General features: G+C 42.7%; 1 protein-coding gene across 1 annotated transcript in view; it reads right to left on the bottom strand.

Moving 5' to 3' along the window:
• The window catches only part of selenbp1 (selenium binding protein 1), an 11,892-nt gene extending 8,631 nt beyond the window's left edge, over nucleotides 1-3,261 (bottom strand). The window contains exons 1-3 of the mRNA XM_084944658.1: nucleotides 1,742-3,261; nucleotides 762-815; nucleotides 80-192 (exon numbers count right to left, since the gene is read on the bottom strand). Of these exons, the coding sequence (XP_084800784.1) occupies nucleotides 80-192; nucleotides 762-815; nucleotides 1,742-1,745 (171 nt within the window). The 5' untranslated portion in view covers nucleotides 1,746-3,261. The remainder of the gene's footprint in view (nucleotides 1-79; nucleotides 193-761; nucleotides 816-1,741) is intronic.
• Between the last annotated feature and the right edge of the window lie 11,780 nt (nucleotides 3,262-15,041).

Here is a 15,041-nt window from a genome sequence, read left to right as displayed (position 1 = left end):
AGGCAACTGACTCTGATGTTAGATATGAAACTAAAGGAGAAGGAGGAAGTCCTCGGCTTCCAGCGGGGCTCAGCTCTACCTGGCAGTAGGTGGGGGATTTGGGGTTCACGTCCACAGTGGCCAGGTAGTCAGGTTTCAGGATGCCGGTGTTGCGGTATATGCAGGGCAGGTAGATGATCTCCTCCCGAGGACCTTGAAGCAGAAACAGGTGTGAGCTGTGAAGAGGACCTGCTGAGGACCCAAACCCCAACTTCTCCTAAACATGCAGGGACCGCGACCACGCCACAATGCAGCGTCTGACCCAGACCCGGATCTCACAGCTTCTACAGCCGAAGAGCCGGATCTCAGCCAAACATCTGGATCTCCAGCCTGCAGGAAAGGTCCACGGCTGGGCCAAACCAGTGCAGAGCCGGCAGCAGACCTCCACCCAACCAGGCGCCGGGGCTCTGGCTCTGGACCGAGTTATCTGCTGAGCGACCTCTGACCCCTGATATCCTGCTTAAGTTTAACAGGTCAGAGTGAATCGGGCTGCTGTGATTTCTTCAAAAATGCTACCTGTTACTTTTTCAGAAAGCTCAACACCGAGCGTCAGGGTGGGCGTGTCATTGTTGGCCCTTTAGGCCCGCCCACAATGCAGCGTCAGCCCCGACTAGGTCTCACTTCAAAACAGAAACAGAAAAAAGAAGCCTGTGACCACAAGCAGCAGGTTCCCCCTTTGTTTTACCTGCTGGCTAAAAGTCACACGAAGCTGATGGGCTCACCCTTCATGGCGTCCAGCGGGCTGCGGTATCCCGGTCCACATCCTGAGCAGCTTGCTGAAAAGTACCAAAGGTCAAAGGTCGTTAAATCCCGTCATGTGCGTTTACAGGCAGCTGCACATGAAGAGGATCTCACTGCTGACACAACATCGAGACCTTCAGTCTGTCCCATGAGCAGGGACCGACACCTCTGACCTGTCTGGGGTCAAAGGTTGTGTGGATCATTTTATTTCACTCACTGCTCGTCTGTTTATGACGTGTTTATCTGCGATGGTTACCGCGGGCGACGCTCTGCGTTCCTGCTGTTAATGTTTAACCCTCATTTTAGTGCGCTTTATGTGTTGCGTAAATAAAGTTTGGCTCGTTCGTATGAAAGTGTCGTCTCCATAAAGTTGGATATTTAGTATTGTGTTGTCCTGACAACAGAGGCCCAGGTGTCACTTTAACTGGAAACCAGCGAGGACAAAAAGGAGGACCCACAAAAGACAAAGCAGCATTATCAACTACACACAGACGCACACACAAACACACACATGCAGACACGTGCACAGACACACACACACACACAAGCACACAGACACAAACACACACACACACACAAGCACACAGACACACACGCACAGACACACCTGCCTGCAGTTTAAAGGAGCAGCTGCTGTTTTCTTGCTGGTAATCAATAATCGATAATCAGGAGACTCTCTGAAGAAGTGTGCTGCTGGATAATTAGTGTGTGTCTGACACAGCTGAGGAAAAACACACTTCCTGTGGACTTTCTTTGAGCTGCAGTGAAAACGAGTCTGGAGCGTTTAGGCGACTTCGTGTTCGTGTCCTTCGTGTGCGTCCCTCCTCTGCATCGAGTCTGGCTGCTCATTTATCAGCTGTTTGCATCAGCAGGTGCAGCCGAGCTGAGCCGTGAAACACACACCTAACCCTAACCTGCTCCTCCTGGGGGGAGACTAGGAGAAGGAGAAAAGTGGACTCACCCATGTCTGAGCTCCAGTTTGATGTGATCCAGCAGGTCTGGACTCCCTCAGACTAGACCCGCAGTAAAAACACAGGAGGCGGAGTCTCCCTGCTTGAATGTCAGAAAAGAGCCAGTCAGAGTGCAGCAGTGGGGGCCTCTAACACACATTAACCCTGAACAGCCCAGAAACACTCTGAGCTTCCAGCTGTTTCCCAGGCAACCACAGCGCCGTCCGAGCTGCATGCATCGCTGCAGCACTGTGCAAAAAGCCATCATTCTTATTGTTATTAGAATTATAATAAGACTTCCAGCTTCAATTCAAGGCTCTAAAGTTTTCTATGAGACGCTTGTGACAGATTTTTATAAACAGTCGCACAACTGACTGAAGAACAGGTGAGGTCTGCTCTTCATCACAGATGAAGCAGGTAACAGACCTGGAGCTGATTCAAAGCACTGAAGTAGGTCTGAGACCTGAACACGACAGAATCTTTCCCGTGGTGGGAAAAACATCTTCACAGCCTCTAAAACAGTCAGAAACGAAGCTATAGCCAAATTAAGAAACAACAAATCACCAGGAGCAGATGGATATGCTGGAGAGTATTATAAAATATTCGAGAACGAAATATAATTATGCTCTAAATTCAGGAGATATTCCAAAGTCATGGTCAGAAGCAATTATTACAGTTCTACATAAAGAGGGAAAAGACCCCATAAATTGTACAAGTTATCGACCAATAAGTCTCCTGTGTGTGGACTACAAAATTTTAACATCCATACTAGCCACTAGAATCCAAAATTATATAAAGAAATTAGTGAAACGTGAACAGACGGGATTCATTAGAGGAAGGCCCTAAATCTACAGTCAATAGCAGAAAGAGATGAAATGCCATCAATGTTCCTTAGTCTGGATGCAGAAAAGGCGTTCGATCGAGTGGACTGGATATTCCTTCAACAAACATTGTTAACGATGGGATTTGGAGAAACATTTGTTACATGGATCAACTCTCTATATAAAGAGCCTAGGTCAAAGGTCAGGGTTAACAAATGCTGTTCTGATCTATTCAAGATAGAAAGGGGTGTGAGACAGGGGGACTCACTGTCACCCATCCTCTTTGCGATTAGTACAGAACCCTTGGCTGAGGCCATACGTTGTAATACGCAAATCCAAGGAACGGAGGATGAAGGAGGAATAGGATAGCTCTTTTTGCTGATGATACTTTTTATTAAAAACCCTCTTCTTTCCATCCCAGCACTTATGGAGTGCCTACACAGGTATGGGTCAATCTCAGGATATAAGATTAATGAAAATAAATCAGAGGCAATGATGATATCTGGAGAATGGCCTATGCAATTAAATGAAAGGGTTTCCTTTCGCTGGCCTAGACAGCGATTCAGATACCTGGGAATTACACTTACAGCAAAACCTAAGCAACTATATGAAACTAATTATAACAAAGTCATTGGACAAATAAAGAAAGATATATCACGATGGGATATTCTACCCCTCTCTTTATTTGGAAGGGTCGAAGTGGTGAGGATGAATCTTGTGGACAAGAGATATTTTATTTTGTATTCTTATGGTGACAATTTATAATCAGAACTATCATGGATCAATCATTCATCATTGTTGAACCAGTTGACAGAATAATCTCTGAATTATATCTATGGTAATCTGAGCAAAATATTAATGTATGCATATTATCATCACTTTAATTAGTCTATTGTTGTTCTCTATTATTCTTTCTATCTGCTTAAGCTGTTGCAAATGGTATCCATATCATTGTATTCACACCTCTCGAAGCTGTGGGTCCAGTAGGGCCTTCTACATTCACTTACACACAGATTCAGGCCCACACCAACATGCACATAGAGAGTCATGGAAAGTACGCACGTTCACTCCCGCACGTACTAAGAACAGGGAGGTCGTCTCAGGACAATCTCTCGGTTGGACACACAGTCTCACAAAATTGCACAACATATCACAAACTTGTTTGTTTCGAAAGTAGTATCGGATGTCTATATAAGGAGAACTTTGGAACTGTTATCATTTCCAGTAAGATCTAGCTGTGATGTCATCAGGGTAATATAAGGATGGGGAGCGGTCTGCTCGAGGAAGATTGGAAGATTGTAGGGTGGCTGTTGCAAGTTTCTTCTCACACTGTACTGTGTGTTTTAATAAAATAATTTGTGTTGACCCACTATGGACTTCCAGTCGTATGTCTCTTCCTCAAAAAATCGAACCATGACAGTTTTGGTGCCGAAAACCCGGTTTGAGGAGGGACAAATGGAGTTTGGCTGAGGTATAGTGGTGTCAAACAGACGGACAGTCAGGAGGTCGACTGAGTGATGGGCCCCGAAATAGGAGGTAAGCACCACCTGTTGATTCAAGAAATATCCAAAGGTGCTAAATTGGAAATTAAGCTAAATTAAATGTTCACTCAGTAGAGCTTCTGGTCTGTGTCCGTGGTGATTTTGGGGTAATTAGTGATAAAAGTTTGGGGAATATTGGACTGACTAAATTTATTGCTGTTTATTTTGGGGGGAATTTTGAGTTAAGAGGTTATGTGTTTAAGTCAATACGGTGTGTGTTTAAAGTGATGAGGGTTGACTGGGGAGGCCAGCCAGCCAACCAGTAGTTTAGGGTATTCGGTCTGATTGATCAGCAGAACGCGGTTCGGGCGTCGAAATAACCGCGGGCTAAGACCCGGGAGTGATGCTTATAATACACTTGAATAAATTGTCTTAGGACTGGGGCGCGGCCCCTAAGAGTGCAGTTGCTCAGCGTGTGGCGGCGACCCCTGATCGTGGACGCACGGTCAGGTTAAAAGCTCGGGTGGTACCCGGGGGATTTCGAGCCCCCCTTAAAAACTAAAGTGATCAAGGGGATCACTTTCCTTACTGCGCTGTTTGATTGACAGGGTGCGACCCGGCTGCGACTATTCAACGTCGGGGACTTGTGAACTTTAAGTAAAGCCAAAAGCGTGAACTGTGATATTTCACGTGGCTGGTGGAGGTCCTTGTTGCCTGGCGGGAAGCAGTTATAAATTAAGTAGGGCTTAGGAATCTGACCGCTCTCGGCGGGGGCGTCCTCGAAGCGGGTTTAATTGATTAGCAAGGCGTGGCCCTGGGCTGAAAGATGCTTTTAAATTAGTCGAAAAACTTAGGAACACCGGTAGAGAAATGAAGAAGATAAGTTGTTCTGGCATATGGTGTTTTCATACGTTTATACGGGCCCGTGTATGTAAATAGAATGTAAATTACCCGTGCATGTAAATTACCCGTGTATGTAAATAGAATGTAAATTACCCGTGCATGTAAATTACCCGTGTATGTAAATAAAGTGTAAATTACATTGAGAGCGCTTATATTGTTTAAAAGCTTGCATGTACAGGCTTGCTTTTGTTTGTGGTAGAGAAAAAAGGAAAAGCGTCTCTCTCTCTCTGTCTCAAGAAGCTGCAGAGAGGGGGGCTTGGTGAAGTGCATGAGAGCCGCGTGGCTCTGTGTTCCTGAAAGAAAGAAAAGGTGGGGGCTGTGTGTGTGTGTGTGACAGGAATATGTCTGTGAAGGTTCTCAGTCATCCAGGTCATCGTAGTCAAAGGAGCTTGCAAAGAAAAGCGTCTGGACTTCTTTAAGTTACTTGAAGACGTTTCACCTCTCATCCGAGAAGCTTCTTCAGTTCTAAGGTCAAATGGTGGAGAGTCCCAGATATAAACCTAGTGGGAGTATCCCCCCACAGAGGGACAAAAGGACCCCCTAATGATAAAGGATAAAGGACACTCTTTCGAGGATGCCAATGTTCACATTTTGGACAGAGAGGACAGATGGTTTGAAAGAGGAGTGAAAGAAGCCATCTATGTCCACTGTGAGCGACCATCTTTGAACAGAGGCGGGGGTTTACGACACCAACTCTCTGCCATCTATAATCCAGTTTTGAGATCCCTTCCCAGACGCCTTAACGCCCACTCACATCCTGGGCCATCTGACCTCAGGAATTCGCATGATAAGGTGGGGCCAGGTTTCACAATGAACACACCCGAAACTCTGGCTGATTGGGACCCACACCCGCTTTCACACCTTGGCTCAGGCGATTAGAGGATCATCAGGGGGTCCTTTTGTCCCTCTGTGGGGGGATACTCCCACTAGGTTTATATCTGGGACTCTCCACCATTTGACCTTAGAACTGAAGAAGCTTCTCGGATGAGAGGTGAAACGTCTTCAAGTAACTTAAAGAAGTCCAGACGCTTTTCTTTGCAAGCTCCTTTGACTGTGTGACAGGAAGTTTGCATGCCCATATAAGGAGTGAGCACCCAGAGAGGAAAACAGAAGAGGCAGACTCTGGCCACATGAAGCAATGGAGGCTTTAAGGAAAGAAATGAAAACGATATTAATGCTATGGTTTAGTGTGTCAATATATATAGGCCCCAAATAGATAAAGGTGGACTTTTCTCAACCTAGAATTGTGAGCATAGCAGCAAAACCATAGATTAACATAATTGGGAGAAAACAAGCCAAAGTTTGGTTTAAAATTTTACAGCTTGACCTCCCACTTGTCCCCATCCTGAGGAGAAGCTCAAAGGACAGTTAATCTTCTGATGAAGACCAACAGAACATCGTGGATTTGGGAAGAATTAATAGCAGGCAAAAGATAGTGCAACTGAACCGTTAACACCGAAACCAAACTGACGGGACCAGCAGCATGGAAGGAACTACGAGATGGAAACGTGCACTGTGAATGACAGGCTGGACAGTTGAACGGTGGGAAAGCACTGGACACTGATTGTCAGATTTGCCATGCTTGGAGTAATCTTGAAATAGACGACTGAAAGGATCAACAGAGAAGAAGAAACCACGTGATGAAACATGGACGGCGAAAGTGCAGGCTGTTCTTACCCTCCTCGACTAAATTGGTTTCAGTTATGTACTGAAATATAAGAATGGACACTAGAGGCTTCTTTCAAAGAAAAACTCAGGCTGGGACTTAATCCAAAAGGAAAATACTGAAGAGAAACAGAGAAGAAACGGACTGTGTTTGCTGGAGACTTCAAGACAACAAAAGGACACTGAGAAAAGAGGACGGGGACCAGTGAGAGGTGAAGCCGGACGAGTTCGACTGCAAGAATACAGGGTATAATTGGATTGAAATGAAACCCTGAACTCATGATGGTGTTTAGAGATGTCCACCAGAAAAAAGGGAAAATGAAGAAAGAAAATAACTGACAACTACGTGAATGAATGGAAAACACACATACACAAAGTGTTACATGTGAAATTATTTCTGGAAAGAATCAGAAGTGAGATAGTTTTGAATTAAGAAATCAGTGAAATGATGTGTGAATTAAACCTGATTATAACATACAGAGGCAATGAAGAAAGCAGCTTACACTCACTGAACATTAACAAAATACATAGGAAAAGCAATGAAGACCTGCTTACACTTATACACATGACATAAGCTGGTATTTCTGACCAGAGAGAGGGAAACGGGTAGTTTAAGTACTCACGATAATAATAAAATGTCTCAGTTGTGTTTCTTCAGGGGCGAAACAGACCTGGATCAATTCTCCACGTGCAGCGGTCGGAAGAAACCTATAGGTTAACTTGACTGGATATGATAAGGCAAGTTTCTGGTTGAATTGTCCACAGCGCCATGTCTCCATAGACCTGACAAGTGGGCCCTAACTTCTGGCTGAGGACCAGGAATGCTGTTAATAAGGTGGGAACTTAAAATTTGGGTTAGCAAATTTGGGTAGGAAAACTGACGGCTTAAGTGGAGAAATGTGCAGGAGTCTGAAACACTGCGAAGGCAACATATGCAAATTCACATACACAAGCAGAAAATGCATTAGCCTTACAAGGACAAGCTCATAATGATTAATGCATAGACATTGATTAAACCTGGCTACGAACACAAACATATGCAATGAAGAACAGCTTGCTGTTTGTATGAGTGATAGAATGGTGTGAATGTTTAATAGAATACATTTGAGTTTGAAGTAGAGGAAATTCAAAGAAGCTATATGACAAAGGGAGTGAGTTATGAACAAAGAAAAAGTGATTAAAGTAGTTTTAAGCATAGCAGACAGAAGAGGAGTGCAGATTTGCATAGGAAACTTATAGTTTAGTGATTATATGTTGTCGTAAGGGGGTGATTGTTGTGTGCAAATTGTGTGGTTTTAACAAGACTTTCGGTGTATTGAGGAGGTGTAATTATGTGAGTTGACCCGGGAGTGTCAGGACTGCGGGGTCAATATTTGTGTGTGTGAGGTTGTTGAGGTTGTGGTGATGGGTTGATTCTGTCAGTGAGGTTCGGGTTGTTGTTGTTTTTGTTTTTAATAGAGGGAGTTTTAGGAAACATGGACATGTCTGAGAGGGGCCCATTATTTTTGTAACAGTGCACTTAGAGAAAACCTGTCAGGTGATTTTGTTTTGTGTTTTCATGAGCTAATAATCAGCTCTCTTTTTATTCCTCATTTTTGTTCTAAGCAGGCCTGTAACAGTGGATAACAGCGCTGATAAATTCTCAGGAAGAGCAAATATAAGGTGGGCTTTCCAGATTACAACTGGCCAAGGGGAGAGCTACCTGTGGGGATCTGATCAGGTCGTAAGTCCCTGTCGAAAAGGATTGTAGCGATTCAATCCAGTCCAAAACATAAGGAATTAGTTTCCTATCGAAAATAAAAAATGAATGAGCTCATTTTGCTGAGGGTGGAGAATCTGACGCGGGAGGCTCCACTATTAGCAAAATATGGTGTGATTACAGGTCAGTGAATGTGTGTCAAAATAAAGGGGGAATTTAGGGTTTAATAATTTAATTGTTAAAGAATTTAGGATCATTTTATGACTTTTGGGTTTTTTGGTCATTTGGATATGGTAAACAGAAACTGTTATTTTTATGTTAAGGTTAAAGGATTAAAGTGAACTGAATCCGGTTTAGAAGATACAATGCCAGTGTTTTAAAGCTGTGTACAAATTTTAGAGGGAAATTGTGGGACACGTTGACAAAAAGATATGCTTTGGGGAAAATTAGTGAGGGTTGTAGGAGTAGAACAGGTTTGATTTCTTTTTTGATTTCTAGGAAGTAGTGGTTATAATGTGGGCTTACACATACAGATATTACATAGATTTATTTTTAGGATAAAGGGGAGAGCTTATAAGTAGAAATGATTTTTTATACATATTGCATTCTGTGCCTTTAAAGGAGTTGTGGCTCAATTCGTCTCTTGAGGGTCACGAGCTTTTGGCTAGCGCTATGATTGGCCAATCTACTGTGAGGAGGATATGAGTTATTGAGGGATTGCACACGCTTACAGACACAGAGTCCAGAAACACACATGAGAGTATTGATTCCAGGCAAAAGGCCTGAAATTCGTTTAGCTTTTAACTGAACTTAAAGACGGACCAAAGAGGAAGGAAAGCATATATTTTGGTTACGTCTGATAAATTAGAATTAGAAGGTATTTTTACATTAAAAGGAGCAAAATGAAATAAAAAGAGTTATATCAAAACAGGTTATAACATAGGAAATGTGAGGTTAAAGGGAAGTTAGTGTCAACACACAGGAGTTGTGTCTAGCCAGCATTTAGCTCTGATCAAAGTTATGCAGGAGTAAGTGCTTATATGCTTAAACTCAATTGATTAGAGGGGAAATGGGGTTTTGTTTCCTTTGCAGAAGATCTCTGGACCACGAGAGAGGGTCAGAGCGAGGACACAATGTATTGCGACCTCTGGTGTTCCAGAGGGCGAGAGAGGGAGTGTGGAGCAGGGAAATTATTTTACTGCTATTGCTAAATAATAATCATCATCACCATTGCATTAATAATATAATGTACAGCACAGATATTGCATTCGGAGATTTATACAGTGTGTGTCTTTCAGAAAGACTAAGTTGCATTCTTTTACTAAGCTCTTAGTAGGGGTTCTTTTAAAGTTTTACTGTTGATTTTTGTTTTATATTTTGAACAGTGCACTGATTTTTGTTTGAGAGTCTTTTCTTTAAGCAGATCTGCACATCGGAAATTACAAGCATTACACGTCGGCGAGAAAATTGTTGCAAGTGAGTTTCTCCACATTAAAATGGGCTCTGGAGAAAGCCACTTATTGGGACAATTAGAAAATAAGGGTCCCTGCCTAAAAAGGATTCAGCGAGGCAATCCGATCTAAAGTTCTTGTTTTTCTTTTTGAAATGACGTCATTTTGCTGAGGGCGGAAATCTAAATGCGGCGATGGTTTCCACTATCAGCAATGAATGAATGAATGAATGAATGACTGGAAATAAAACAAACTGACTGACTGGTAAAAGCTGACAGGACTTGACCACGACTCAAGGTTAACCTCCACCTAGATAGGAAAAAAGGGTGGATGAATTTAGGTGTGTTTCTTTTTACAGGAGCAGATAGATGACAGCGACATCTGAGGTTGCATGACGATTTAACTGTTAAATACTACTTTCGGTGTTCGTGAACCTACCAGGGTGGTTGTTCAGGGGTTTGTGTTGTGTTGCTCACAGAGATAACTGTGAGAAAGTGTGTACACACCTGCGCAGCGTTAACATTTGCATTTTCTTCTTTTGAAACAGGGTGATTCTTTTTACAGGAAATGTTTTACAGGACCTCTGGAATGTGGATGGCGGACGCCTAACCCGAGATGGTCAAATGTGGTTTGCTAATGTTTGTTTTGGCATGTGGAGGATTCAGTAGAAAACAGACAAGTGACATGAGAAAACAAATAAGGGATGCAGTTTCTATGGAACAGTTTAATATGGGGTTCGTAGGGATAAAGCAAGTGGAGTGACATTGCTTAAGGGAAGTCACTGATTAAATTGGGGATAAAATAAATTGCAGCAATAATAGTGATGTAATGATTTGGGAAATCCTGAACGTGATACTTGTCTGTTGTGCTGAATACTTTATCACTTTCGTGATCTATAGTTGGTTATAAATAAGATGTTTGATTTAGCAGATTTGTTTTCCAGGATACAGGTTCCAGGTGGAGCTGGGAGTTAAATGAGCTTAACCTGTAACTGCTGACTGATGTTTTTACACAAGCTTACAGGTTGGCAGGAGATTGTTTTAGAGAAAATGTGTAACGTTCGTGTACAGGCCTCAGTAGGGAGTCAACATGTGGGAGGAGGCCAGGAAGGCCCAAGAGGAGGTGGCCCCGGAAGAGAGCTTACTCGAGATAAGCTCCACCCCAAGTAACACGGGGGGGAACATAGAGGCAGAATAATCCTCTCCCCCTGTGCCGCGGTTCTCCCCAGCAGTCTACCTGGGGACACGAAGAAAGAAGAGGAGCGTGACATGCCAAGCATTGATTCATTCCAGGCTCCTAATAGGCTAGGGCTCTAGTCTAAAGTATTTGATAGTTTAAAGGAATCGTAATAGTTTTGTACGGTTTTTACTTTTATACTCATAACGTTATACTCTTATCACGAAGTGAAAGTAAAAGAGCCTGGGAACAGTGATCATGAAATTGTGGGAAAATTGGAAAATAACGGGGATGTTGGGGTTAATAAGTGGTATAATGTGTTTGTTTGTTTATTGGCAGACAGGCGAATTGCCCAGACGCAGAGGTCTATCCGCTCCAGAGTCCAAACCGATCGAGTCGTCGAGGAAATTCAAGCGCGAGGTTGGCTCAGGTGGGAACAATTAGGTCCGACGTCTTTAATGGGAGTCCAAAATCGAATGGCTCTGGACATGTTGTTGGCTGAGAGAGGTGGAGTATGTGCAATGTTTGGTGACATGTGCTGCACCTTTATTCCCAACAATACTGCTCCGGACGGAACGGTCACTCGGGCGCTTGAGAATCTGAAAACGTTATTTAGAACCATGCATGAGTATATGATGCCGTTGCGAGAAGCCGCCTGGACGGAGGAGTGAAACAAAATTCGGGTAAAGGTTGGCCGATGGCCAAAGAGGAGGAGTGTGGACAAGAGATATTTTATTTTGTATTCTTATGGTGACAATTTATAATCAGAACTATCATGGATCAATCATTCATCATTGTTGAACCAGTTGACAGAATAATCTCTGAATTATATCTATGGTAATCTGAGCAAAATATTAATGTATGCATATTATCATCACTTTAATTAGTCTATTGTTGTTCTCTATTATTCTTTCTATCTGCTTAAGCTGTTGCAAATGGTATCCATATCATTGTATTCACACCTCTCGAAGCTGTGGGTCCAGTAGGGCCTTCTACATTCACTTACACACAGATTCAGGCCCACACCAACATGCACATAGAGAGTCATGGAAAGTACGCACGTTCACTCCCGCACGTACTAAGAACAGGGAGGTCGTCTCAGGACAATCTCTCGGTTGGACACACAGTCTCACAAAATTGCACAACATATCACAAACTTGTTTGTTTCGAAAGTAGTATCGGATGTTTATATAAGGAGAATTTTGGAACTGTTATCATTTCCAGTAAGATCTAGCTGTGATGTCATCAGGGTAATATAAGGATGGGGAGCGGTCTGCTCGAGGAAGATTGGAAGATTGTAGGGTGGCTGTTGCAAGTTTCTTCTCACACTGTACTGTGTGTTTTAATAAAATAATTTGTGTTGACCCACTATGGACTTCCAGTCGTATGTCTCTTCCTCAAAAAATCGAACCATGACAATCTCTTACTCCGACTTTTGTTTTTATTTCAATCATTGCCGGTAAGAGTTCCGGCGTCTACTTTCAGTATGTTAAATAAACAAATTTCCACATTCATTTGGCAAAAAAAGAGACACAGAATACGACTTAAAACTTTGCTGACCTCAGAAGAAAAGGGGGGACTGGGGCTGCCAAATTTTAAATACTGTTCCTGGGCTGCACAGCTAAACGCAGAGGTGGCGTGGATAAGAAAGGACCAGGAAACTGGATGGGTTCAGATAGAACAAAGCTCAGCTAAGAATGTACCCTTATTAACATTACCCTTGATGCAAAATTGATCAAAAACCTAAAAATAGAGAATGATTGGATAAAACATACCCTGAAGGTGTGGCCAACGATAAGGAAAACATTGGGGGGCCCTGTGTCCACCTCGAGAGCCATGCCAGTGAGGGGCAATATAGAATTCCTGCCTTCCGTGTGGGACAGTGGCTTTAGTAGATGGACCAATGCAGCCTTTACACAATAAATCAGTTATTTAATGGAACAGAGCTCAAATCATTTAGCCAGCTCCAACAACCATTCCAACTTCCTCCTAAAGATTTATATAGATACCTTCAGATAAGACATTATATCCTAAACCACAAAGAAAGAGACCTGATCAATAAATTTCCCAACAGCATAGAAGAATACTTTATTAACATTATAGAAAAACATCTCCCAACTAAGAAACATGTCTCTCATATTTACAAAAGGCTTATAAATGAGTGATGCCAAAATACAGGCCATATTAAAGAGAAATGGGAACTAGAACTAAATATTATTATTACTGATAATGTATGGGAAGAGCTGTGTAAAACTTGTCACAAGGGAATAAGTAATCAATTATGGAGAGAGTTTGACTGGAAGTTTAAAATGAGATTTTTTAATACACCTCTTGTTATCTCCTCATATTGTAAGGAACCCAATGCAGAACTATGTTGGAGAAAATGTGGGGGAATAGGAGACCATTCACATATCTTTTGGGACTGTCCAATAATTCAAGGTTTCTGGTTAAGAATCAAAGAAGAAATAGAGAAAATCCTACAAGTAAATATTCCACTAAACCCAACCATATTTCTCTTGGGAGTTAAACCTAGAGAGATGAAAAATATATTCTGCGGATACTGTTACTGATAGCTAAGAAAATAACTGTGAAATGGAAACAAACAAGCTCACCATCCACAGCACAATGGAAACAGACTGAAAAGAGTTCCCACAATGGAACGAATGACAGCAAGCTTGAAACTGGAGATGAGGATCTTCTACCAGAGATGGAACTGTGTGGCCAGATACTTGGGTGAATGAAGAAGAACTCTGGAACATTGTAAATCTCTATAAATCTCCCCTACGACATGTTATTGTATTTATCTTAGTCTGTTTTTCTTTCTTTCTTTTTCTTAAATGGTCTTATGTCAGAGAATGTTAATATGTTGCCTGTTTGTTTGGTTGTTTATCACCACAAAAATTACTAAATAAAATGTTCTAAAAATAAAAGTCAGAAACGGCGTGGAGGACGATCGCAGCTCTACGGCTGAGAGACGGCATCATAGATGGAGATACGGAGTTTACAGCAAGGTGCAAACCTCTGGGTACACTCAGGAAGGACATCTAAAGAGCTGCACAACATCTGAAACTGGGGTGAAGCTGACCTGATCTCATGGCTGAGGTCCTGCTCAGGAACCTGAAGCTCCCAGGTGGCGGCAGCAGCTACTTTAATGAAACTAGACACTGAGCAGCCGTGTGGTCTGTAGCACCATGTGACCCTGGCAGTCAGAGCTGCCAGGGTCACATGGTGCTACAGGTTTGGCGTGCGGACAGGAGCGACACCTGCCTGACAGCAGGATCTGACAGAAACGCCAGCAGTACAGACGGCGTGAAGCAATTTTAGATGAACAGACCGTCAGTGATGCTGCTCACCTGGCACATCATCACGGTTAGCGCCCCTGAAATGACCGTCTAACCATCCAGTTACTGGTGACGGTTTACTCAGATTACACAGAGGCCAATACTGAAACAGCTGGAAGAGATTTTTTGAAGAAAACTTTATTTCCTGTTTTCTTGCTCCTGTACCAGCACTGATTCGCCAGTCCTGAACAGTGATGTCATGTTTGGTGTGTTACCATGGGGGTCTTTATCGGGTTTATGTCGGGCAGAGGATCTAGTGTCAGTCCTTCTCATTCCCATTCTCGGATTATCCAGCAGGTTTAATGTCACCTGCTTCAAAGAACTCTCCCGTCTAAGGCGGCGGGCAGGTAGGGTCGCCAACATTTTCGTTGGGACATCCTGTATAATGAGCCAAATGTGTTTGTCCCTTATTGTACCTTAAATGTCCCATATGCTGACCGTTACCTGCAACGCCACCATCCTGCCCTCTGCAGCTCTCCACAAACATCACCTGCATTTACAGACTGAACTCACTCATGATGCATTTGACTTTTCATTTTATCTGCAAGCATTTATTTAATCATTTATTTCAGCTGAATATTGTTGCTGAACATTTTCTGAACTTTCTGTCCTTAAAGGCCATTTTTTCCTTTACTTGTGTAGCTCTGCAATAACTTGCACTAAAGGTGTTTGAATAACAATAAAGTTTGATTATTGATCACAATTTATTCAGAGCTTTGAGGGAAAAGTGTCTCTGAGTGACTTGTTATGAAAGCGTCCTGCACTGTCATTGTC

Source organism: Perissodus microlepis, chromosome 11 (genome assembly GCF_051167445.1).
Source record: "Perissodus microlepis isolate ML-2025 ecotype Zambia chromosome 11, ASM5116744v1, whole genome shotgun sequence".
In the NCBI taxonomy this organism is placed as follows: Eukaryota; Metazoa; Chordata; class Actinopteri; order Cichliformes; family Cichlidae; genus Perissodus; species Perissodus microlepis.
This window is presented reverse-complemented; position numbering and strand designations above follow the sequence as displayed.